The sequence below is a fragment of the Danio aesculapii genome, chromosome 14 (genome assembly GCF_903798145.1).
Source record: "Danio aesculapii chromosome 14, fDanAes4.1, whole genome shotgun sequence".
NCBI classification, from domain to species: domain Eukaryota; kingdom Metazoa; phylum Chordata; class Actinopteri; order Cypriniformes; family Danionidae; genus Danio; species Danio aesculapii.
This window is the reverse complement of record NC_079448.1, coordinates 13,742,667-13,769,195: the sequence shown is the minus strand read 5'-3', so window position 1 is coordinate 13,769,195 and position 26,529 is coordinate 13,742,667. Positions and strand designations below refer to the sequence as shown.

Sequence of the window (26,529 nt, the reverse complement as noted above, 5' to 3'; positions counted from 1 at the left end):
GCAGTCTAGTCTTTAATAATATAAATAATATACAATAGTAATAATAAATCTTCCCGTGTAGACAGATATTATCATTAGCACTTGATATTGTGATTTTGTTAATAAAACCAAATACAACAACTACAAACACAATTATTGATTAAATAATTAACACATTTAACAGCACAAATATTATCAGATATTATTATGTGCACTTGAGTTTACAATAAAGTGGCAGATTACTGACAAAAATAAATAAGTTCCTTAAATCGAGAGGGCTTTTATTTTATGCATTTTGACCTGAAACAAGTAATGCCTTAAATTAAGTAATGCATTAATAATGCCTAATGAACTATTACTAATAAGACCAGCAGCTAAATTCTATAATAAAACATATGAACGTAGATTTGTAAAAGAAAAAAGAAAGTGACTATTTATTGATCTTCATAATTCATAATTTTGCTAATTATTAAATGCAGAATAAAACAATCTATGAAAGTTAATAAAAACGGAAATTCTGCTTCTTGCAAATGAATTGTTTACAGTTTGACATTTTGTTTTATCAATAACTAAAACGTTGCACCGGAAGTGTCCGTGTGACGTCAGTTTGTTATGCGCACCAGCTGATCATCAGGCAGAGACCATCAGACAACATTACTCAGACGCACAGAAACCCTAACGTTCTCCAGATTCGCGAATAAATCGTCATTTTCGCTGCATGTGGAGTAAAATATGTAGGGACAGTATTTTTTTTTTTAATAAACGAAGACAGCTGTTTTAATGAGCTTTTAAGCGCAACACCGAGGACCAAAACACACTGGCCTGCTAAAGGTCTCTTTACTGAAGGTGTTTGTATGCGGTTGTTTTGACGCGCAGCCTCCAGATAATTGTATTATACGATGAAAACGATTCTTTCCAGCTTCGCAAGTCATTTGTTGCACGGTTTGCCTCTAGACGTATAAAGGAACGCCAGTGCCTCAAATTACTGGACTTTCAATGCAAATCAGCTAGCTCACAGCGAAAACTTCCGTCTGCGAGAAAATGTGGTGGAAACTCTTCTTTTTGCTCCTTTATTTTTTCATTTTATTCATCTTGGCTCGTTTTTTTGAAGCCATCGTCTGGTATGAAACGGGAATTTTCGCCACTCAGCTGGTGGATCCGGTGACACTGAGTTTTAAGAAACTTAAAACCATCCTGGAGTGTCGTGGACTGGGATACTCCGGCCTGGCAGAGAAGAGGGACGTGAGGGAACTGGTGGAAAATTCGGGTAATTATCTCTAACCCAACTCTGTGACATTCACTGACATTATATGTATATTATGTGATGTAACAGTTCAGTTTATGATCATGTAATGTTTGCTTTTGAAGGGGAGCTGATGAAAGGGGAGCTTTACTCCGCTCTCAAGAATGAGGAGCAAGCGGGATCTGACTCCAGTACTACTTTTAGTGGAGAAATGCACTTTTATGAATTAGTGGAAGACACTAAAGATGGTATATGGTTAGTCCAGGTAGGTGTTAATCCTCAATTTGAATGTCAGAAACGTAAAGGTGTCATATAATAGAAATCTAGATATACCTGAGCATAGTTGAATAATAAGAGTTCAGTACATTGAAATGAAGTATCGTGAGCCTCAAACTCAAAATTAATGAACAGGTGGGTGTAAAACCCTGGTGAAAAACAGGCCAATCCTAACAAACACACAGGATCATTAATATACACAGCCAGGTAGATTTTGATTGGCCACAAGATTTCCTAATGAGATTACAACTATCACATTCCCTATCTAAGCTTTCATTATTCCTTCTATGTATGTGGGACTCTTATCTTGAAAACAATACAGGCTTTAAGGAAGAGCAGCAGTTCTGTGAAGATGCATGACTACAAAGTCTTATTAGTTTACATTGCGTCAGAATGCAAAATGCAGGATATATAGATTATAAGTTTATTTAGCGCGGCTCGGAAGAGACATATGTATTTTTATGTATCTTTTGTTAGTTTAATATGTATATTGTGAAATTTGTGTATGTATGTAATGAGGCAACAGACACGTGAAGACAGCTGAAAATGCTAATTTATGCACCTTGTCTTATCACTCAGCTCTAACTGTGATTTTTCAGGGGTGAAAGGAAACCAATAAACTTTATAAAACACATCTGTTCACATTAATTCCTGAATGTGTTTTTAAGTATGTTAAAATCCCAAAATACAACATTATCTATACTCTTATTTCCTTCACAACACAACTTGGGAGCAAACTGGGTTACTCTGCACTGTAAAAATTAAAGGTTCCTGGAGGCACTTTTTGGGGGTTTTCACATTGCCACACCGGCGGAACCCTCTAAAGAACCTCTAGGCACCATTTTAAAAAAAGGGCAGTTCTTTGAGGAACTTCAAGGGTTCCTGGAGGAACCCTTTTATTAACACTGTAAAAATGAAGGGTTCATGGAGGCACTTTTTGGGGTTCTTCACATTGCCACGCTGGCGGAACCCTCTAAAGAACCTCTAGGCACTATTTTAAAAGGAGCAGTTCTCTGAGGAACCCTCTTATTAAGAATGACCAGGAACCACCTTGAGTGCTTTGAAGCACCATTTTTTTAATGCTTGTTTTTCCTATCTCTCTTAATTTATGGTTTGTGCAAACATGTTTAATCACAAATTCAATAGACATCTATCTATCAATCTATACATGTTTATAGATTTTTTAAAAATACAATCGCATTTTTCATAAATAATTACTTTTATTAATCAATATACATCACAATTACATTCACATAATATGATTAATAATGTAATATACATTTAATGCAAATAATCAAATTTAAATAATGTCTAGCAATAACAGCCAGCAACATCTTCAGCTGTCCACTGCTTTACATTGGAGGTGTCCCTATAAAAGTAAATTAAAAAGTAGTTAACCTGAGAAGTTATGAAAACAAAGGAAATTCACAATATTCCCAGAGCCATTTTTTTTACTTATCAAGACATATTCACAAAAGATATGCAGAACATTTCTGAATAACAAAAGTAAACATCAATAAAATTAGGAAATGTCTTAACTTATATAAAAGGATTTTTTTTCACTGCTTGCAGAGTGCCCATATACATCAATAAAGGCAAAATCCATAGAATGTAAACCTCTCAAATATCTGAGCACAAGCAGAAATAAGACAACACAAAAGCTGTGTGAAACCACTCCCTCCTTAGTGCACCCCACATATTTTCCCACTCATTTACACAGATAATGCACTATAATTTTGAGTGTACTGCATATGCGACATTGTTATTTTATTCAGGTTGTAGTTATCAGCTTTTTTTTTAATTAACCATTAGTTGATTAAAAACACATTAAATAAAAAGAAAATTATATGAGTTAAAAATTTAAATCAACTATGCATGAAGGTCAAATATTGTTTTTGGACTAAATTTAAGCGGCCTTCAAAATACAGAAATTAATATTACAGGGCTCAACAATAAGTTTTTACAATAATACAATGTAAAAACATGTATATACAGTACTTAAGTGCATTGTACTATATTATTAATTTAACTTTAAGTACTGTGGTTAAGGTGCCTTAATATAAAGTTGGTCTTGTTTTTTAAAATATATAAATGAAAGTAAAGCAGTCTGTCAAGTTTACATTATTTTGCGAATTGTTTTCTACTTTAATGAAAATATATATTACAAACTCGATTAATGTAACCATTTAGAAGAAAATGCCATGTTTTACTGTAGTTTTTAGAGCTAGGGTGCAGCTATTTTGGAATGTCGCTGTGTCTGACGTCACGGGGTTGGTTCCGTTCCCTCAACTGAAGTGATATTGTGGAAATAATGGACTGAACATGAAGACTGAAAAGCCTAATTTAACAATGCATGAAGTTGTGGACATGCATCGCAGAGCTGGTACAAATACAAGGAACAGACTTGTGTCTAAAATCTAAACTTTTTTTATATGTTTACTATTTTTCTTTTTTTTTTAAAATACTGTTCATTTGATGTGCTTTGGTCTACTCTCTCACACTGGTACAGCGCTGCCTGGGATGGTGATTTACATTCAGACTAATGCAACGATTACAATAATCTTTCAACATTGAATATGAAGCACGACAAAAACTGTGAAGTGAAAAACGGCACCGATCTTAGTTTGGTTTGAACATGAAAAGAAGTGAGGGGCTATATAGTAAAAAGTGAAAGTTCCCGCCTCCATTACGTCAGGTACCAGATCTTGTTAAAGACATTGAGGGCAGTCAGGCATCGTAATACAGAGAGTGGACCAAAGCACATCAAACGATCGGTAATAAAAGAAAAATGTAAAAATGTATAAATGTATTTTTATGTTTCAGACGTACAGTTCAAGTCAGAATTATTAGCACCCTTGTTTATTTTTTTCCCCTAATTTCCAAATTTTAACACATTTCTAAACATAATAGTTTTAATAACTCATTTGTAATAACTGATTTATTTTATCTTTGCATGATGACAGTAAATAATATTTACTAGATATTTTTCATAACACTAGTATTCAGCTTAAAGTGATATTTAAAGGCTTAACCAGGTTAATTAGGTTAACTAGGCAGGTTAGGGTAATTAGGCAAGTTATTGTATAACGATGGTTTGTTCTGTAGACTATCAAAAAATATAACTTAAAAGGGCTAATAATTTTGACCTTAAAATGGCTTTAAAAAAATTTTAAACAGCTTTTATTCTAGCTGAAATAAAACAAATAAGACTTTCTCCAGAAGAAAAAATATTATCAGACATACTGTGAAAATTTCCTTCCTCTGCTAAACATAATTTGGGAAAAATTTAAAAAAAGAAAAAAAAAAATTCAAAGTGGGGCTAATAATTCTGACTTTAACTGTAAATGTAATGCTTGTATTTGCACCAGCTCTGTGATGCACATAAAAAACTTCATGCATTGTGTTAAATTAGGCTTTCCAGTGTCCGTGTTCAGTCCATTACTTCCACTGTATCTGTTCAGCTGAGGAAACGGAACCAACCTTGTGACATCAGACAGTGATATTCGAAAATATCTGCACCCTAGCTCTAAAAATATAAACTATTGTAAAACATGCTCTTTTCTTCAATAATGGTTACATTAATCGAGTTTGTTTATTATATTTTCACTAAACTGGAAATCAATTTACAAATGAATGTAAACTTGACTGAGTGCTTCACTTCCACTTTAAAGGGACAGTTCACCCAAAAATTTTTATTCTGTCATCATTTACTCAACCTTCACTTGTTCCAATCCTGTTTAAGTTTCTTTCATCTGTTGAACTGAAAACAGAAAACCTATAACCACAACCCATACTTTGTTATACTGGTTATAATTTATTTTTAACGGTTAAAAATGTTCAGCTTTAATCAAAATATAATGTGTTGCGCTCAACTAAAGAAAGAAAATCCAACAGGTTTGGAACATATTAGAGGTGGGTAAATGATGACAAAATTTTAATTTACTTTAAACCATGTTTATTTGTGAGGTGGTATTAACTAACTCACTACTCTGTAAAAAAACTATAATTTGGTGGACACTTTATAAATACTATTTTAATTGAACAACTATTAATTTTAAATGTATTACCCAAGCATTATGTTGCTTTATCTAATAATAAATATAATTTAATTAAATTCAAGTTCAACGCGGTTTTGTTTTAAACTAACATACTGTAGTCATTTTGTTTAAGCCAGGTTTCAGTAAGACATTAAGATTAGGATTATTAGTGCATTAAGATTGTTGTCTGTTCATTTACAATACGTGCTTTAGGTGCAAGTGGCCTGACGTTTAGAAGACCGAACTTCAAAAAAAAAAAAAAAAAGTATTTTCACTTATTTGCCATTTTTCTGGTTTGATTTTTAATAGATTTTTTTCTAGAACACATAGTAAATTTAATTCTTGATCTAATAATACGAGGAACAGACAGTTTCTATGGAGTTAGCCAGATATGCATTACTGTGATTAAAGTGGGACGAGCAAAAGTCTACATGGCTAAAATGTGGATTTTCACTCACTGGTCAAAGCATCCTGAAGATGTTTTCTAACAGGAATTCAGCTCCAGTACTGCTGTGGTGCAGCCCATCAGCATGGGCAAGCCTAGGACGATCCTAGAAAAGATTCCAATTGTTAATAAAGAGCAGATTTTGTTCTTCACACTATGTTAATAGCCATTCATTCAGAGCAAAAAGTCTGCTGAACCTTTCATGTCCACAGCAGTAAGTAGAAAGCTGTCCAGAAATGATGATCTGCATTGCAAGTGAAGTGCATCGGACCATTTCAATCTGGCCCACTGCTACCTGGATTTGATACAGCAAACTTTAAATTTCTAGTCTATATCTGTCACAATGATTTACACCTAATATGGATACATCAGAAACAAGCAAATGAGAAAATAAGTGAGTGATTTTAGACACTTAAATGGTTAAAAGTTAAATGTCATTAGTTCAGTGATACCCAGCTGGATAATGATTATCAAATAATATTGTTTGTTAAATGAAGTATTTTTACATTTATTTCCAATTCAGTTAGTTACTTAAAAAAATACTTACATTTGAGGTGACTCAAACGGCTGTTTGAGAGAATACTGAACAATTTCAGGGTTTATGTGGATGTTCTGAGAAGGAAAAAAGCAGGCTTTATGTACATTATTTGTGTGAATGAATAAAAGATGTATTGAAGTACATAACTTAGACACAATTTGTCACACAGGTAACTGTTTAAGAAACGCAAATATTAACAAAAGCGTAATATTACTCACAAATATAAGGAAAGAATATTAGATAGCATCGCGGCTAGAAAATAATATAAGCAACCCTGCTCAAGACACTTGCTACACACTGTATATGTAAGGGAAGACAATAAATAAATAAATAAATATATTTGTGGAAAAAAGCCGTCTAATAAGTACGAATGTATCACGTTATCTGTTTAATTTGAAATTAACGGTCGCTTGCAATGGCTTTCATGGAAGCTTCGTGTTCAATGACAATAAAATATTTCGACATAAATCAATATTTTATATCAAATTATTTATATTTGTGTGAGGTACACGTAATTTGAGTGATTATGTACATCCAGCCGATTGTTATTATCGCAAAATAATAATTTTTACCCAATCTTATACAACAGCAATCGCTTCGCGAGACGTTCCTAAAACAGGTTACACGACATAATGATGCGTGTAAGTGTAGATATTTGTGTGCAAATCGTATCTAATTTGTATATTTATTTTGCAAACTTACTCACCTTCCGTGTGTTAGAGATGACAGCCGTCATGAAATGGAGGAAAGGAGCCGTTACAAATCGATATTTGAAAACGCTCCTGCGACCTGCACCTGCGCGTGCACGATGATGCGCGTCCGCGTCATGTTTATATTATTTTGTTAGTTCCGGTTAATATATATATATTTTTTTTTTGGCAACACAATTAATTCCATATCATTAATCCAAGAAACAGATGAAAAAACATTTAATTCAGAAAAATAAAAATGTACAAAATACTGCATTCATTAGCAAGTTATCTTTGTTGGTTTATCAAAACAAAGTGGAGAAATACTTTTTATTAATAAACCAGAGCCCATAGCCTATATACTTAAGTTTAGTAATATCTTAAATATTTTTCATGAGTGGATTTTTGAAGAACTGTGTTATATAGTTCTATTTTTATAAAAATAACAACAACAACAACAACAATAATAATAATAATAGCTTAATATTTATTAATATTATTGTTAATATTATTATTGCAGCAGTTGTTGTTACTATTATTGTTTTAAATGACAGAAACATTTACAGAAAATTTAATTAGTCCCCTATAATAATTATCATTTTCATAATTCTACATGCCTGTGCATGTTTTTGTCTCTTTTTTTCCCTCTGTTGTGGCTCATTTGTATTTTATTCTCCAAAATTACTTTGACATTTTCAATTTTTTTCACAATTTCCCAGTCAGCCTACTAACTGCAATCAAGTTAACATTTCTAATCATTGATATTCTTGTGTTCACAGTGAGTGCCACACAAAAAAGAAAAACAAACACCAAATTTCATATCATTCTAAAAGCACAAATAACTAAGTAAATATTAAGTAAATGAACATCCATCTCATTTTCTGGTCTCCACAATTGTCTATTTAATTATGACACAAAAAAAATCTCTTGGTTCCTTTAAGTGCTAGCTTTTAGATGAGAGATCCACCAGGAACCATTATATAAGTTCATAGATCTTTCAGTAACTCTTTTTTGAAAATTGAGTTCCTCCAATAACTTTCAAAGTGCTTTGAGGTCTTAGTGTAAGGAAACAGTGATTCCAGAACCTCAGTATTGACAAAAAAGTGCTTGTAGGATCCCAGTTACTGCAAAAGGGTCCTGCAAGCACTGCAAAGACTGTCAGTGGTTCCTCAAGGAACCCCATTTTGAGAGAAAGAGCTTTGAGGCACTTAAAATACATTTTAAAGTTCCTTGAGTACTCAACAGAGTACTTGAAGCACCTTTACTTTTTACAGTGTGGTGCTCACACTCCTTCTAGCTAAAATAAACCTCTCTACCGTTTAGCAAGGTTACTCAACTTTTTGACAACTGAAGTATAATTATTTTGCGTGTGTGTTTCAGAGTACATCACAGTATGTGTGTGAGAGAGAGAGGCACTAACATGAGCTGCAGGAGCATCTGAGCAGTGCTTATAAATATTCATGACCCTTCCAAATATGGTCAAAACCAAGCATAGTCATATTAGAAAGAAATTCCTATTGGTTGGAAATGGACCTGTAAAACAGTTTGTGAAGAATTTTAGTTATCTAAACCACATACCTTCTATTTAGACATCACAGAACAATTTAACATGTTGTATCAATGCTTTCTATGGCACCTTTTGTTACAGGTGTAGTTCATCTGAAAAATCCTGCCATTATTTTTTCATCCATATCATGTCATCGAGAACCAACAATTATTATTGGCGAAACCTCATATTAAAGAGCCCATATTATACATGAAATAGGGTCATAATTAGGTTGTAAGGGTCTCCAACAACAGTCTAATATGCATGCAAGGTCATAAAACACTTTGATGGTCTTATAATCTGCATTTATTTTTACCTAATTATCCCAACGACTCCCATATGAATCGTTCAGCGATTCATTTGTTCCCAACCCCCTCCTCAGCGCGAAGCTAATCTGCGCTGATTGGACCGATGACAGCCTGTTGCGATTGGTCGACAGTGACAGGCTTCAGCGCGAGACAGAGTGAAATGCCCAGCTGGTAATCAACTATATAAAAGTAGTCACAGTGCACACGCGCTTCATAGTGTAAGGCTTTTTTCACACACACACGCAACCCTCCTCAGAAGAACTGGGGAGATCGACGCGAGTCTCTCTCTCTCCCTCTCCCTCTCTCTCTCACACACACACACACACACACACACACACACACAACGCTCCTCAGAAGAACTAGGGAAAGCGACGCGAGTCTCTCTCTCTCTCTCTCTCACACACACACACACAACGCTCCTCAGAAAAACTAGGGAAAGCGACGCGAGTCTCTCTCTCTCTCTCTCTCTCTCTCTCTCTCTCTCACACACACACACACACACACACAACGCTCCTCAGAAAAACTAGGGAAAGCGACGCGAGTCTCTCTCTCACACACACACACACACACAACGCTCCTCAGAAGAACTAGGGAAAGCGACGCGAGTCTCTCTCTCTCTCTCTCTCTCTCTCTCTCTCTCTCTCTCTCTCTCTCTCTCTCTCTCTCTCACACACACACACACACAACGCTCCTCAGAAGAACTAGGGAAAGCGACGCGAGTCTCTCTCTCTCTCTCACACACACACACACAACGCTCCTCAGAAGAACTAGGGAAAGCGACGCGAGTCTCTCTCTCTCTCTCTCTCTCTCTCTCTCACACACACACACAACGCTCCTCAGAAGAACTAGGGAAAGTGACACGAGTCTCCTGTCTCCTAGCTTATGATCGATCGCCATAGCAACGACAAACGGCAGTGGAACGTGAGCTCACAAAAGCCTTTAACGTTAAATCCGTAAACAAAGCGGCACGCGTCGGGTTTTTAACGTGGCTTACATGTGATAAGAGAATATAAAGAGTAACCGCGTGTACTGTACCAGGTTAACAACTCATCTTTGGGTAGAGACTGTCAATATTATCCATCTGAGCACAGCGTGACTTCATTCGACCGGCGGCGTCTGTGTGTGTGTGTCTAGTGTTTTTTCTGTGTTAGTGGGCCTGGTTTGCGCGCGTAACTACTGGCGAGGCTTGTGTTTCGTGGCTGCGTCATCGCGAAACACCTAATGACTCGTTATGAAGACGACTCGTTTGAAGCACTATGAGTCGACTCTTTTATAGATGAATCAATAGTTTTAAACACTGTACACTTACAGATTTAAGCCTTAGCTGGATATTTCACTTCACTTAGAGCTGTGTTACACACTACATGGAAGGGCATTTTCAAAAACCCATAATATGGGCTCTTTAAATATTAATTCCATTTTAGCACATACAACAATGGGTAATAGTTATCTCCAAAAGGGATGTAAAATCATAAAAGGTAGACTTCATGGCTCATGCAGTCTTCAATATGCTGAAATGCTTGTTATTTCCTTTTTAAATGATATGGTGGGCGTAAAAACAATTACAGAACTTACATTTTTCTGTGAACTAATCTTCTGAGGCGGTTCAGAAACTGAAACCACAGCCTACTCAACCTACTCATTTCACTCAAAAATAATGTCTTTATCCTGTTTTTATGCTAGTAAGACTTTGTGTGTGTGTATTGGTGAAGAACAAAGTGTGATTTAGTATAACGGTTTTCTCCTTTATTAATCATAAATGTTTTGTTGTATAAATGTTACTGTGTGATGCATGTTTTTGTTTACATAAAATATGAAAACATAGGATTACACTATTTCACAGGGGACTTGTTACCATGTAATTATGGATTTAAATAATATGAAATTAACATCTTCTTACAGAGTTAGGATTATAATTTTTTTTAATTTAGGGGTTGGCTTCATGTAATTATTCATAATTTAACATTATTATTATTAAAGAAGGTACATGAAAGGTGTAATAAGGACACTCAACAAACAATTTGTTTTTTTATGTAAATAATTCTCTATTTGTACTTAGGTAATAGCCCAAGATAGAAATCCACTGTTGAGCACTGCCAACTGGGGCAAAATGGTACAGAAAGTTTCTCAGTTTGGCATTCGAACCGGCACTTTCAACTGCTCAAGTGACTCAAGGTAAGAAATGACTCACAGTTTTGTTTTTTAGCAATATTTTTAGCCTCTAGCTGATTTTCACATTCCTGTAAGCCTAGTATGGCATGTTAGAAATGCAGTGCATGGTTAACATCTGATACAAACATGCTTTTTAATTTAAATAAGTGTTCAAGGGTAAGGGTAATAAGTTAAGGGTAATTATGTAACACAGGTTCCTGAAAATGTGTATATGTATGTGCAAGATGGTGAATGTGCAAAGTTCTTAAAGGTTTAAGACACCCTGGAGTACTTTTCTTAAGATTTTAACAGATTTGTGTGTGTTGTGCATCAGTTAAGACAACATAAGCACCTGTTAGCTTTATTTTGGGGAAAACTGAATCATTTTGGGCTTGTGTCAGCTAATTTCATCTTCCGAGTTTAAAATAACTTTTGGGTCGAGATCAAAATTGGTGACATATCGCGCATCTGCTAGTGGAATGATGACGTATCGATTTCTTATTATTCCTCATAGCAGAGTTTTCTTATCCTATGAGAAGACCCTGCTTAATTATTCATGAGAGCACGTGCTTTCCGAAGGCAAGGCAGACGAGCCAAGCTGTGAGACCCAGTGACTGGGTGAGACCTCGTCCGTGCACGGCACGGGTCATATGTGTTTGTTTCCATGATCCACGAGATTTGTTGCATGTTTTTCTCTGCGATACTGCCAGGGCCGATACAGTAAAGCTGCTGGTTTTGCGCAAGCATTTTTGTTGGGAGAGCTGTATGAGAATTGGGGAGTGGTGGACTTTTTGTCTTTTATCAGTTGAGTTTGTTACCTTTCAGACACATCACCTATATCCGTGCTGCCGTGTTGCCTATTTTTAAAATTCTCCGGATTACCAGCAGGGTTAATGGTTGAAATAGGCTGGGCAAGAGACCTGCTGCACTGCTATCCACTGTGTCTGCATTCAGACAGGGATTGAGGAGGAGAGAAGTCCTCCTCATTTATAGTGTTTATATAAACACGATTATTATTATAATGATGAATAACACACACATATATATATATATATATATATATATATATATATATATATATATATATATATATATATATATATATATATATATACACCTTAAAATAGTCCCCCAAGTAGGTAACAGCCCTGTGTAATAGCATTGCGTCTGCTGCACCAAATTTTATGAGTGAGCTGCTAAAGGTCTAATCTTATTCAGTGATTTATGCTAAGCTAAAAGTGCTCCCGGACCAGACCAGGAGATCGTCTGAATGGAATTAAAAAATGGTTAAATAGCATTTATCAGCAGATATCCATACAGCCACCAATATATTGTAGTTTCCTAATATGAATTCTAATTTATATTAAAAACTAATAGTAGTAAAGAAAAAAGAAAATTTGCTTTTATTGATACTTTCTTTGTTCCTCAAAACATTTTTTTTTACTTAAGCCACATGAGAAATATGTAAATAAATAAAGTTTGTAAAATTAAATATTTTCATAATAGAGGTGGTGTCATTAGTCATGTTTTCATCCAAAAATGTTAATTAAATTTATGCACAAAAAAGGAATATCGCATAAAAGACATGCAAATAAAACATTGTTTCCATCCAGCAAGTCAAAGAGAACAAAATTGTCACTTCCTGATTAACTGGCGCCAAATATCAACAGTAAAAATGGAATTTGCTGTGGTAGAAGAAGCTGCGTGAATCTTTTCTTTATTTAATAAATTACTTTTACCTCAGAAGAAGATGCCGACACACAATGAACACGTGGTGGTGTTTGAAGCCATGAGACGCAGAGCTCAGATGCTCTTGACAGTTCTGGAGGTTATTAATAATATAATAACACTAGTTCTGAGATGGTTAAGGCATTTTAGAATGGCCAAAACAACATTTCAGATGTTTTACAATGTGCTCAGCCTGTTGGTTTGTCTATTCACACACATTTTTACCATCACATGATCTCTTATAACAACATTTTTTAAAGTGCATACTGGAAATAGTGTGGTAAAAGTGTTTCCATCGTAGTTTATGCGCATCTTTTCTTATCAAATAAAAAGTTTATCCTACTCAGTTATGCACATATGTTTTTTATGCGAAATTTCAAAGTTTATTCGCATTTTGGTGTTTCCATCAACCGAATTTTATTTATTTATTTATTTTTTTATGCTCCTCTCTAAAATGGGCCTAAAATAGGTGCATGGAAAAGTAGCTAGTGTCTAAGATAATTATTTTGGTCACACTTCGTTTTAGGGTGCAATTCTCGCTATTAACAAACCATTAACTATGACTTTTAGCTTAAACTTCTAATTTGCTGCTTGATAACAGCTATTAGGGTAGTACTTGGGTTAAGGTATTGGGTAACACTAGGAATCCAGAGTATATATATATTTTAAGAACTAATAAACAGCAAATTATTTAATAGTTGGCAGGTAATAATCCACTAGTTAATAGTGTGAATTTATCACTATACACTAAAGTGTTCTCTTTATATTTTTCTATTTAGGTATTGCCATAAGCGAGGCTGGATGAAATCCACTCTCATCATGTCTGTCCCACAGACCTATGCCTCCAAAGGGAAGGTCATGTTGAAGGAGTACAACGGCAGACGCATTGAAACAGAGCACATATTTAAATGGATGACTGCGCACGTCGCCTCTCGCATCAAAACAATCCGTTACTCTGATCAATTAATGGACGACTGGTATCAAATGGAAAAGCAACCAGTAAAGATGTTCTTGTTTGCCAGACTGCTTCAGCCTCCTGCGTTCTTCTCAGCTCTCAGCATTAAATTCACAGGCCGCATCGAGTTCATCTTTGTGGATGTGCGCAACTGGGACAACAACACCTGTTTGGAGGAGATTGGGGTGCAGCAAATGCCCTCATATATCCTCAAAACACCAGAAGGCATCTACAGATACGGCAATAGCACTGGGGAATTCATCTCCTTGCACGCCATGGACACATTTCTTCGCTCCGTGCAACCAGAAGTCAATGACTTGTTCATTTTGAGCTTGGTCATGGTCAATTTAATGGCTTGGATGGATCTTTTCATTACGCAGGGAGCCACCATAAAACGCTTTGTGGTTTTAATCAGCACTTTGGGCACTTATAATTCCTTACTCATCATTTCCTGGCTGCCAATCCTTGGTTTTTTGCAGCTTCCATACTTGGATAGCTTCTACAAATACAGCCTAAAATTGTTACGTTACGCAGACACCACTACTATCGCCTCATGGGTCCGGGCCGACTGGACCTTCTATTCTTCTCATCCAGCTCTCTTCCTCAGCACCTATCTAGCCCATGGGCTTCTCATCGACTACTTCGAGAAAAAAAGAAGATGTAGCAACGAAGACCAAAACGCAAACAACCTAGAGTGGTTGTCAAGTCTTTGGGATTGGTACACCAGCTACTTGGTACATCCCATCGCTTCTTTCCAGAACTTTGAGTCAGACTGGGATGACGATCCCAATTTCCTTTTGGAAAGGTTGGCATTCCCAGATCTCTGGCTTCGCCCACTTGTTCCGATAGATTACATCAAGAACCTGCCCACCTGGAAGTTCAGACTCCTACAGCCTGAAGGCTCCAACCTAGTAGACCGCGACAAACGACAGAAAGCCATGATGAACCAAAATGAAGACTCCAGTGGGAACAAGGAAGCGCATCAATGCAGTTCAGACGTTCTTCATGATCATAACGAGTGTTCAGCTGCAACAAAGTCAGACGAGTCTTGGTCTGGTGGAGAGGAACAGGACACTGATTGGTCTCAGTGGCCTTGTGGTATGCTTCACTGCACCGAGTGTGTCGTATGTCTTGAGAACTTTGAAACGGATTGCCTTGTCATGGGTCTACCATGTGGCCATGTTTTCCACCAGCAGTGCATCGTGGTCTGGCTAGCTGGAGGGCGGCACTGTTGCCCAGTGTGCCGGTGGCCATCATACAAGAAGAGACCCGCAAGACAACGTGCAACTGAACATCTCGATCCAGAATAGCCCATGCGTGATTCATTTACGTCTTGCTTCCTGCACTTATTTAAAAAAAGGAAAAAAATGACTTGATGTGTTCATCTTTAGTCTTTAGATTCATAACATTGGTTCCTGGGTTTTTTGTTGGTGGTTTTAACTTGCACAGTCGTTAATTAAATTCATACTTCCCGATATTTTTCAATTTTTTTTATTCTTAATGGGGTAAAAAGAAGGTTATATGCCTTTTATTTAGATTTAACAAAATAATTAATGCAAATTTACGCAAATTATAACATACTGAATGGTAAATTCAACACACATAGTTGAAAAGTTTCTGTTTTAGCACCCACACATCATACATCCCAATAAGACAAAAGAAAAATCCATATGTTCCTGTACCTGAGAATTACAGTTTGTGTTCAGTGTGTTTCCAAATGTGAGTAATCTGTCTAAAATTAATCGGGGAGAATAAGATTCTAGGAGATGTGAGTCTTTAAGTAAGGTTTACCCTTTGGGCATGTGGATATGATTTTTATTTGTTTGTAAGGAATTACAGCTTTACTTGAGTAAAACGGCCCTGTGCAATTGAAAATGGCTTAGGCGCTGAAATGCAATTAAAGGCTCCATCTTCAAATAAAGTTGTCTTGTTGGAGCATGTTTAGTTATTTTTAACAGCATTTTGCCATTAACACTAATAAAGACCACTTTGACTTCTGCTGTTTGTCAGGGTGTAAACGTAATTTGGGAACCTATACTTGTAATGACGTTAAATTCAATAAAGTCCTGCTTTCTCACCAGTGGTGTAGTATATGTGGATTTACTTTTAATTAAGTTAAATTCTACCATTTTAGTGCATGTTACACCAATAATCTAAATGGGGCATATTAGTCTATATCAGTGTTTCTCAACCACGTTCCTGGAGGCCCACCAGCACTGCATGTTTTGGATGTCTCCTTTGTCACACCCATTACTGGTCTTTCAGTTTATTCTAGTGAGCTGATGATCTGAATTAGGTATGTTTGGTTGAGGAGACATGGAAAATGTGCAGAGCTGGTGGTCCTCCAGGAACGTGGTTGAGAAACACTGGTCAATATTACATAAATTACACATAACCTACACAGTCATAGATTTTAGGTATATATATATATATATATCGCCTTATATCTCCTACAATAACTGATCATGGTAGCATCCACAATATAGCATATATAATAATAAAAATAAAGTTACTAAAGATATGGGAACACCACTTGTCTAGCTTGCATAGGCAATAATTAGTACTGTAAAAATGTATTACATATTGTTAAATTTACAAAATGCATTAACTAATATTTAATAATGGGACCTTGTTGTTTATTGTTACTAAAGATGATTGAGAAAATGCCAGATATGCCAGTAATTATAATTTGCAAGGGCTACTTACCTATATTTCAGCTAACCCAACGAAAGCTCCAAGATATTTATAATAACAGTAATCACGTATTTACTGAAAATATGAACATATTTTCAAAAGAGAAGCAAAAAATTAAATTTTTTTTCGTCTTTTCTTTTCTGTGAACTAGTGACGTATGAAGCACGTTGGGTGTGCCTACCGCGCATGCGTTGCTCTGTCACTACGTTCACCGCCAGTGCTGGAGCTAATCTACAGTGTGCTGGGACGAAATTGCTGTTGAGGTTGTTCACTTTTATAATGTGTTGCTGAAACCGGTGGCTTATTCCTGATCTTAAATCCAACACTCAGTATCCGAAGTGGCAAGCATGCTGCGCGTCTGTTGGAAAGGGGCACATGCAGCAGCGCGGGTAAGTTTCTTCTGCCTGAGCGGTCATTCAGTGACCCACAGCGAGGCCCTGCGTTTTAAAGCGTACAGTTAAACTGTAGATTATAATAAACCCTACGTTATTTGTTTTATTAACCTGTAATTATTAAACTTCTTAACGAGTTGATGGTTTTATTTGTTGCGACCTGTTATTTGCGGTTTAGATGGCACACAGTGCTAGAAGTGCTGCTGTACGTCAACGACGTAACGATGGGAAGAAAGAGGCGTATATCCTTTGATAGGCACATTTTTTCAGCCAATGAAATGTCACTATTAAGTGAGTGACGGCTTTCTCCACCAATAAACTACCTCATGTGTACGCCTGCGTAAATGTGGGCGACATGTGTATGATTCATTTTTTCTGTCACCCGGATAACCAAGCTAGTCAACAGCTGTCTAAAAATCTTTAGCTTTACATGTGTTCATGTCTATTTTACATACAATTATGTTTTACCAAAACCATTTTCATGCCGAATGTTTTACGATAGAGCTGTAACGCTATTCTGTAAACACTGTGAAACACGTTTTGTCCAATGGAAGGACGTGACCTTGCCAGGGAAAGTTCAGAAAGTTTTCAAGACAAACGCTGCCATCATGTCTGTTGCGTTTTTCTATGTAAATTAGTCAAATTAACAATTAATTATGTGTATAACAGCTGCTAATTTATAAACATCTAAATTCATAGGCATTAAAGAAAAAGAAAGTATCGTTTAACATCAACTGTTCATTCATTCAGAGTTCATGTTTTGAGAAACCACCAACACACACACAAGCACACACACATTTCAAATAGAAGTATTATTATTTAGAGCAGTGGTTCCCAAACTGGGGGTCGCGACCCCTGCGGGGGTCGCAGAATAATTTCAAGGGGTCGCGAGAGTTATTTAAAAATTGTGTAATTTTCAGTGATTATAATAAATATTTTTCAGTATTACAAGTGAAAGCTAATATTTTCAGATTTTTAAAAAGATATTACTGATTCATAAAGTATTTAGGACACATTCGGGCAGAATGCATCTTTGTACTTGGAACGCAGCGCTCAGGAACAGTTTAAAACTGTTGTCATGTCAACTTGCCGCAGTAAACAAAGCCTTCAACGCTTGCCCCGCCTTCGCGCTCTTCTTATTGGCCCACTGCTCTAAGAACTGAACACGAATGATTGGTTAAAATCAGCTGTCAATCACTCAGTCAACGCCTCCTGTCTTCAGATGACAGGAGCTATAACCGCGAAAATGTAAAGCGCTGAAGACGAGAGAATGAAAACAACACTGACAGATTTTGTCTTAGAAACACCTAAAGCTACAAATATTGGCACATCTGATTACTGATCATGTGCTGAATGTTAATCCACCAGCTATACTTATTGAAGAGTGGATAAAAGACCTCCATTGGCTTCAAGTCTGCTATGAAAATGACTAGCATTCACTGTAAAGTCTGTGGGATATCTTTTGGGATATCCGTCCGTGTATCTTTTGGTCACTCAATTATGTTATAAAAATGTCTTTTCTTGTGATAACGGGATTTCATTAAGACATATTTTCCTCACGCATGCATATTTATTTTTTTGCTTGTTAGTTTTGATTAGTGTTGATTTTCAAATGCAATAAATCTGTTTATAAAACTTGTAGTAACAGTGCGATAATTGGTGGGATCCACTAAATTTTGGCTGGTGCGCCTACATTTTTAAAGTTAGAAGCACCAGTGTTACCAAGCAAAAATGTTAATTTCGAGCCCTGTAATCTATAGTAAATATAGTTAAAATATTGTGAACAGCTTAAAAAAAGCTATTTTTATTGTTTGTATATGCTTTGGTAGTGGGGGGTCGCGAGTTCTTGACGATCTTACAATGGGGGTCGCGGGTTTAAAAGTTTGAGAACCACTGATTTAGAGCATACAAAAACAGCCAACAATGACAATAGCTCAATATAAAATATGCAATCTTTACAGATATACAAACTCTGCACAAAGAAATAAACAAATTGAAACCCGCTGAATAGCATTCGAAATGGAAATATGTGGCTCTTTGTTTTTAATTAACGTGTATGTAAAACAATGCTTGTATTTAGTGTAAACGAGGCTATTATTTATATATTTAATATTTTAATTTGTCATTTAGTTTGCTGTAAAGCATCTGAGATGATTTGGTTGTTTGTTTCTCTGCAGCAATGTGTGTGTGGTAAAGTGAAGGCCCATCCATTACAGCACTGCCGCAGATACACCACAGCGGGAAACTCTGGGTATGAAATGAAACAATTAATTTACTCTTAAACTCAAGGTTACAGTGACATTGCAGATTTGTTTATTCAGCATGTAGTTAATTGGACAATTATTAAATGAGTCACTTCATCTCAATAATACATTTACTTTTATCCATTTGGGAGAAACGTTTATCTAAGGCATAGGTCTCAAACTCGATTCCCGGAGGACCGCAGCTCTGCACAGTTTTGCTCGAACCCTAATCAAACACAGCTGATCCAACTGATCAAGGTGTTCAAGATTACTAGAGACTATTAAGCAGGTGTGAGTAGAAGGTGGTTGGCGCTAAACTATGCAGAGCTGTGGCCCTCCAGGAACTGAGTTTGTGACCATTGATCTAAGGCATGTTACATTTCATTTAAGCTGCATATGTAGACATATTTTATTTCTATAAGGTCATATAATTGTCAGTCCCTATTTTGTATCATTTGAGCTAAAGAAATGTTTTTATTTATTTATTTGCTTATTATGCTGCAGATCTTCCGCTGGGAAAATAGTGGCTGCTAGTCTTTTAACAGTGGGTGGTGGTCTTGGTGGTACTATCCTTTATGCCAAATGGGACCCAAAATTTCGGTCATCTGTAGAGAAGAGTGTTCCCTATTCGGATCAACTATTTGACATGGTGCTTGGGGCACCCCCTTCTCCATCTGTACCTTTACAAAAGAAATCGGTAAGTGTTGAAATCGCTTTGATTGTTCAACAAGACACAGATCATGTGCATTCTGTATTAAGACTATAAATCAGTTATGCAACCCATTCAGCATATTGTTGTTAAACTGATATACAGCATCAATGAAGTTGACTAATTTCTTATTTTTCTTGAATTAGGAGACCGTCAAACCACTGCAAATCTCATCATTGTCAGAAGCATCTAAAGAGTCCAAACAGCCTAAAGCTAAAGCCAAGAAGTCTGATCCAGCACCTATGGAATCTCCACCTGCTGTAGAGGAAGCTCCAGCACCAGCGCCAGCACTTCAGACACTGGAGGGTAAGTGAGACATGTACATTTCTCAAGGCTGATTTGTATTTTGCCTGGCGCCATGTCGCAGACCTCTGCTGAATGCGCACGCACCTCACAAAACTGACGGGGCTTTTATACTTGATTTGTTTGCTGTAGTGATATTCTTTAAAATGACAAGGGGCGGTCAAAAGAAGCCCACGTAAAGTCAGATAGATAAACAGAGAAGTTGAAAGTTCTATTAAACCTATTAAAGTTTATATCAATGACAACAGAACATGGGGTGCTCTACAAATATATTTTTTATTATGGCAAGATTAAAGGCCAAAAAGAAGTACACTTGCTAAAAAAATACTGTCATTTTTAAAAGATTAAGCCAACTCCACTTTAATGTTAATGTCAGGCTAGTTTGTGTCCTCTGCTTATGCTAAAAATGCAATAATGGTCCAACATTAACTTTTAATCATTAACAACATTAACTTCACTATTGCCATAGCCTCTTTTGGGCTGCATATGCATATAAATTTATCTCTCAGGTTTTTCCAAACTTTCCGCCTTTCTCATGGCTGTTGCAATTATTGACCATCGGGTTATCCCTATGATCATGCATGGATGGATCATAAAGATGTCTGTACAGGCGTACCTGTTTCGACAAAATCTCTTCAAAGAGCTTCATATTCAACTCAAATGAAATGTGGCGTTACGCGAACTTTCCGCTCGAGTCTCAAAAAATTTTGTGTGCTCCGCCAGCCAGAAATCAAGTCGCGCACACCCAAAGCAAACCTCCGCAAACACTGCGATGATGTCACATTCGCCGTGCACACTCAAACGCACTAGCGAACGCGTTGAGTACATTTAAGAAGTAAAGTAGAAAGTAAAAGTAAAATAAAGAGAAAGTAAAGAGGCAGAATGGAGGAGGCTCATTCTTTATCCTCGCGCTGCAGATGGTCTGTTTAACTGTTTTCTTGCTAGTGAAGCATTCATTTTTGCATGCTTTTTTCCACTCTTTTTGGTCTCAAAGGAACGAAAAAGAACTTAGTTTGAGGTATGGACGTTCCTCAAGGCCTTGTTTACACTGAGTGTTATGGTTCGGTACAGTACGGTATGGTTTGGTACAGGTAACCTTGATCAGACTTGCGTTTCCACTGCCAACGGTACTCTTTTGGTAGGGGTGATGCACATCAGAATGTTGCAGTCAGTGTCATATTCGTCATTTTTGTACAGCATTATGGATTGTTCATAAATTGCTTGTGAGAAGCACTTATCACAAAAAGATACTTTATATACATAATAACGTTTATCTTTACCAACTCCGTGAAAATTAATTGCACATATCAGGCCAATGGGAGTATAACCGTAGATATCTGAGTCATTTGCAAAGGAAATTTTTTACAGGAAATTATCATTTTATGCATATCCACAGAAGATAGTGTCTTCAAAAGTGTTAAAATGTCTTTTGGAATTTCTATACATGTAAAATAATGCATATGTTTCTAATCCTAAGCTTGCAGGATGCCACTATGTAAGGAATGAATGTTTTATTTGGTTGGTATTCCTGGAAGCAGTGTGTGGCCATATTACATTAAGGCATGGTTAGATCAAAATGAAACCAAAAGCACTTAGGCACTGATAGTGCTTTGGATTCAAGATCATGCATTGATATAAGTGTATACGATTATAACAAATGATGGTGTACTGTTACTTTTATAATAAGATGTTTCTATGTATATCTGTAATATGAATTTTGGCTCCACTATGTTGTGCTTGCTACATGGACAGTAGTCTCTTTCTTTGCAGAGATTTAACACAATATTTCTTGTCTTATTGATCATGGATTTATTTTCTCCTAACAAGGATAAAAATACAATGATTCTTGGTCTTTATTGTAGTTCATAGTACTGCTTCATGCTATAGTTTATTTGTACACAGAAGTGTGTTTTTCATGTAATACCAAAGTGTGCATAATGGTTGAATTATGGCTGGGTGTATCCATCTTGGTTGTTTAATTATTTGTTTATGGAATGAGTAGTCATTTATGGGGAAAACTGTGTCAGTGGAACCAAACAAAAAATTTAGCTGTGCACTAAATATCATACTGTAGATAAGGGATGGACAAACTCGGTCCTGGAGGGCCAGTGTCCTGCAGAGTTTTGCTCCAACACTAATCAAACACACCTGCACATGCTACTCAGTGTATTCAAGCTCACTAGAAAGCTATAAGCAGGTGTGTTTGATTAGGGTTGGATCTCCACAGTACACCAGCCCTCTAGGAACGAGTTCGCCCATCCCTGCTACTAAATTTGATGAGGAGTTTTAAATTAAAGGGTTTGTTTACCCAAAAATTTATATTCTGTTATTAATTACTCACCCTTATCCGTTAAAAACCCCTAAGACCGTCTCTCATCTCTCATCTTCACAACACAAACTAAGACATTTTAGATGAAATCTGAGAGCTTCCACATCCTCCAAAGACATAAACCTTCACGATATGTTCAACTCTAGAAAAGGATCAAAATACCGCATCAAAACATTTGACTTCAGTGATCATAAGAAGCTCCAAGTAGCAGTGTGACGATAACTGCATCACTGCATTACTGCCATAATGAGACCTCAACCGATGTGTTTATTACCGTCGAATTTAGATTACTGACTGATTCTTTTTAATAACTGGCATAAGCTCTTTCTTTATAATTTTTTTCTTCTGTTAAATAAATAAAGCAGGCCTAACTCAAATCAATCGCTCTATGGAAAATAAGCATTTTTAACGCACCGTTATAATTCCTATATCACAAACCTCTGTCAAAAATTTTTGTACAAGTCATTATTTTAAAGATTATGATTTGAGAGTAGGATTTTACCTCTTCTGCACTTCATTTTCTCCATATCATTTGTGGTGACGGAGTGTTTTGAATTAGTTAAACTATCCTCAATTAAGTAGTCTGTTTCAGACTGGTACAGAAATATCATTATATCAATGCAGGCTTTGCTTTGTTTTTTTTTTTGTTTTTTTACAGAAGCTATAAATAGATGCGCATGAGGTGGCCACGGAGTTGAGAGACAACAAAACGCATATGTTGACTTATTTGAAGTAGGCTGTAGGCTATATAGCAGTTGATAATTTTGTATAAATAAGTTTATACAAAATGTAGCCAATATATATCACAGTGGTTTGTGATGCGACTGTTACAGTGGAGCCTTAATTACATCCTTATTTCCCATGGAGCAAAATAAACACTGCAAAGTTATGTAGCAGATGGGGACATGCAAAAATATACAATTCATGTATTTTTGTTGGGCAAAAATATTTGGGAGCGAATTTCGTTTGGTACAGTTTGTATCTTAATTTTAATGTATTTTTTATTGGTCAGTTATCTACAAAATAAATAAGAAGGACGAATAACGTTTGAGATGTAGAGAAGTGCACAGGGTCTGCTATTCTTTCGTGGCACAACACAAACTGGTTTAATAAATACAATTATAGTAAAAATAAAATAAGTGAAATATTCAGTTTCAATGCATGGTTGTTAACTTTGTGATCAAAAATTTATAAAATAGCCTATACTAAACAGTTTTCACTGTTCACAAAATCACCCATTGATCCAGTTAGTTTTTTTTTAATCAAATCATTTATAATATTTTAGACAAAGTAGTTAAAAATTTGCATATCCAATGATTGATCTTCGCCACCCACAACCTACTCATAAACATCATGTAGCCTACTTTTTGATTACCTGACCTGCATATTAACAGCAGCACCAGCAAATATAACAGGATTCGTGCATAACGGTTTTATGCATCCCCAATATTCCTGCAGAAACAAAAAATCCGTTATCGTCACAGCCCTAGCTCCAAGAACACTTTAATGAACCAATAAACTGTGTAAAAAAATTAAATAAAATTCCCTTTGTTGGCCAATATTTTCTCTTTCGCAACAGGTCAGCTTGCATGTTTACTACAGGTGCTATGACGTATTGCTATTAGAATCACTAGCGCATCACACATCGCAAGCATTGTATTGCCCGTAGTGAACGCAAACCTTGATCTTTTCGGGAAACAGGCGAATAAAGCCATTTGTACATTTATTTCGCTTGTAAATTTATTCATGCAGCTTAATATGATAATAATTGAAGTCACATGAAATGTTTTGACAAATATTTTAGTCCTTTTTTAAATCTCTTTGTACAAATGCTGTCTATGGAGGATGAGAAAACTCATTGATTTCATCTAGAATATCTTAACTTGTGTTTCGAAGATGATAGAAGGCCTCGGGGAGTAGTTAATTACAAAATAAAACACTTTGGCTGAATTAACCCTTTAAAACAAATAAACTACTATACTAAAAACTATACTACATATGTCATGTTGTCATTGCGAATCGCATTGCATTCGTGCCATTTCCAAATCTCCTCCTGTGGCCTAATGGGATAGTAAAGTGTCCATTTGAATGCATATTCAGAAGTAGGTCATCCAAGTACTTTTCTCCTATGATTTTGTATAAATTTGGACATGCCACTTGATTAACATTCTGTAATTTGTCTACAATAAGGTATGTAATTGGATATATTCATACAGAGGGTGGTCATTTGAATATTTAAGCAGATACAGCACACACAGCAGCTGATTGTCTAACTTTATCCTAAATCTACATATGCAAATGATCAAAGGATCACATGTGTGCAGATGTCTGGTAACTGTCCGTCATTCACATCTGCTGAGCCGTGAGCTTTATTTCTGATCAGGTCCTATTGTTGTTGCAGAAGCCTCAGCAGAGGCAGCTCATATTATTTCGGCTATCAGCGAAGTTCCCTCTGTGCCCGCACCAGGTACAAGTGATGAAAGCCCATCTGGCCACACGGCGGCAGGTCAGCATCGGATCATCCACACAGCCTTCTGCTTATAGCAACTGATCCACAGCCTGTCAGATCAGTTAATGGGCAGAAGCACAGTGTCACGTTTTCTCTGCATGTTCTCAAACATCACACCTTCGGGTTCCTTTCCATCTATCTGCACGAGTCTGTCATGTGACCCATGCTAACATCTTCTGTTCATTGTAGCTGTGTCCCAGTCCAGAGGTTGCATCGTTAAAGGAATAGTACTCTCAAAAATGAATATTATTCCATAATTTACTCATCCTCAAGCCATCTTCTGTGTAAATGACTTTTATTTGTCAGTTTTAATTGTTTTAATAGTTTTAATTGTTTTTCCATTGCTCTTCCATGCTCTGTAATGGTGTTGGACAGTGGCCCTTGTAAGCATTTAATCTGCCTTGACCCAACCTCCACTTTAAATTGTGTGTTGTTGCTCATTTATCAAATAGGCTGAATTATGATAGAGAAGATAAGTCAACAGTTTGTTGTCCCGGCCTAAAGACGCGTTTGTAGCAGAAGCTCTGGTGAGACTAGACCAGAGATGTCTAAACTTGGGTTCTCGAGCCAGAGTTGGCCAATGGTAACCTTTTGATTTGGCCCACCATCACTGTATAATTAGTATAATTAATGACAAAAATAATGCATAAAAACATTTTATTTATCAGTTAATGTATGTTAACTAAATCAAATCAACAACTGGTATGAACACACTTTGCATTTTAAACACTTGGTACACTTTTTGAGTTTTTCAGGTAGCTTTGTAGGTCGGTTATTTAAAGCATTTAGAGGTGTTGTGAAAGTTCTTCTGGATTGAGATTTTGGAGCACCGACTTGTCAGACTCCTTGTGCAAACAATAATCTCACAGTATAATTACAATTAATGACTAAAATATTGTTTGGAAATGTAAATTGATATTTAAAACTGACATGCTACAGAAAAATAGAGTAGTAATCCAATTTAAACCTTGCAATATAATAATACCACCTTTTTTTTTTTTTATAGCTGAGCTACATAAAAACAAAACAAACTGAAAATAAATGTTTCAATTAAGTCAATCTAATTTTTTTAAATATAAATACTGTCACTTAATGGATAGAGGACCGTGCAGAACACATCGGCAAGCAAATCAAGGCAAAAAACAGGTGTAGCTTGACTAGCGTAACTCCATTCTGTTATAAATGAGATTTTTTTTTTACTGTAATAAGTTCAGTATAAAGTTTAAATAGTTAAATAAAAATTTAGTTAATATAAAGCAATGTCTTTTAAATTTTTAAATATTAAATAAATTAGCAAATCACCAACGGCAACTTTAATGTGAAAGAGTTTGGTATATTTACCTTCGGTCCACTTCTTTCAATCAAGATTGTTTTTTGGCCCTTCATAACAAAAAGTTTGGGCACCCCTGGACTAGACAAAGAATGATAAATAAAAGCTGGTAACTGATTAAAAGG

General features: G+C 36.0%; 2 protein-coding genes and 1 long non-coding RNA gene across 5 annotated transcripts in view; 2 read left to right on the top strand and 1 right to left on the bottom strand.

Annotated features, from left to right (window-relative positions):
- The first annotated feature begins 589 nt into the window (after nucleotides 1-589).
- Nucleotides 590-15,975, top strand: rnf103 (ring finger protein 103). The gene is made up of 4 exons (XM_056472063.1): nucleotides 590-1,246; nucleotides 1,348-1,487; nucleotides 11,121-11,236; nucleotides 13,720-15,975. Exons 1-4 carry the CDS (start codon nucleotides 1,021-1,023, stop codon nucleotides 15,203-15,205), a joined length of 1,968 nt encoding a protein of 655 aa, XP_056328038.1. The 5' UTR covers nucleotides 590-1,020; the 3' UTR covers nucleotides 15,206-15,975.
- LOC130240509 (uncharacterized) lies at nucleotides 2,786-7,474 on the bottom strand. 2 transcript variants are annotated; one of them, XR_008838777.1, is made up of 5 exons: nucleotides 7,225-7,474; nucleotides 6,528-6,592; nucleotides 6,178-6,275; nucleotides 5,994-6,086; nucleotides 2,786-2,867 (listed from the first exon to the last, which is right to left on the bottom strand). It is a non-coding gene; the product is annotated as an uncharacterized LOC130240509 (long non-coding RNA). The 2 variants fall into 2 exon arrangements; XR_008838776.1 differs by having other exon boundaries at nucleotides 6,528-7,469.
- Nucleotides 15,976-16,774: 799 nt separating the features above from the next.
- immt (inner membrane protein, mitochondrial (mitofilin)) overlaps nucleotides 16,775-26,529 on the top strand; it is a 29,593-nt gene continuing 19,838 nt past the window's right edge. The window contains exons 1-5 of one of the 2 annotated variants that reach the window (XM_056471842.1): nucleotides 16,775-16,978; nucleotides 19,159-19,232; nucleotides 19,729-19,921; nucleotides 20,080-20,239; nucleotides 24,967-25,071. In XM_056471842.1, coding sequence (XP_056327817.1) covers nucleotides 16,937-16,978; nucleotides 19,159-19,232; nucleotides 19,729-19,921; nucleotides 20,080-20,239; nucleotides 24,967-25,071 — 574 coding nt within the window. In that variant the 5' untranslated portion in view covers nucleotides 16,775-16,936. The remainder of the gene's footprint in view (nucleotides 16,979-19,158; nucleotides 19,233-19,728; nucleotides 19,922-20,079; nucleotides 20,240-24,966; nucleotides 25,072-26,529) is intronic. The other variant, XM_056471843.1, reaches the window with a different exon arrangement.

What these genes read in the sequence shown, in the direction of transcription:
- rnf103 (XM_056472063.1), top strand. Translation starts at nt 1,021, where the DNA reads ATGTGGTGGAAACTCTTCTTTTTGCTCCTTTATTTTTTCATTTTATTC. An exon ending in GGAACTGGTGGAAAATTCGG is followed by an intron (nt 1,247 to 1,347) that starts GTAATTATCTCT and finishes TTGCTTTTGAAG; the next exon opens with GGGAGCTGATGAAAGGGGAG. An exon ending in AACTGCTCAAGTGACTCAAG is followed by an intron (nt 11,237 to 13,719) that starts GTAAGAAATGAC and finishes TTTTCTATTTAG; the next exon opens with GTATTGCCATAAGCGAGGCT.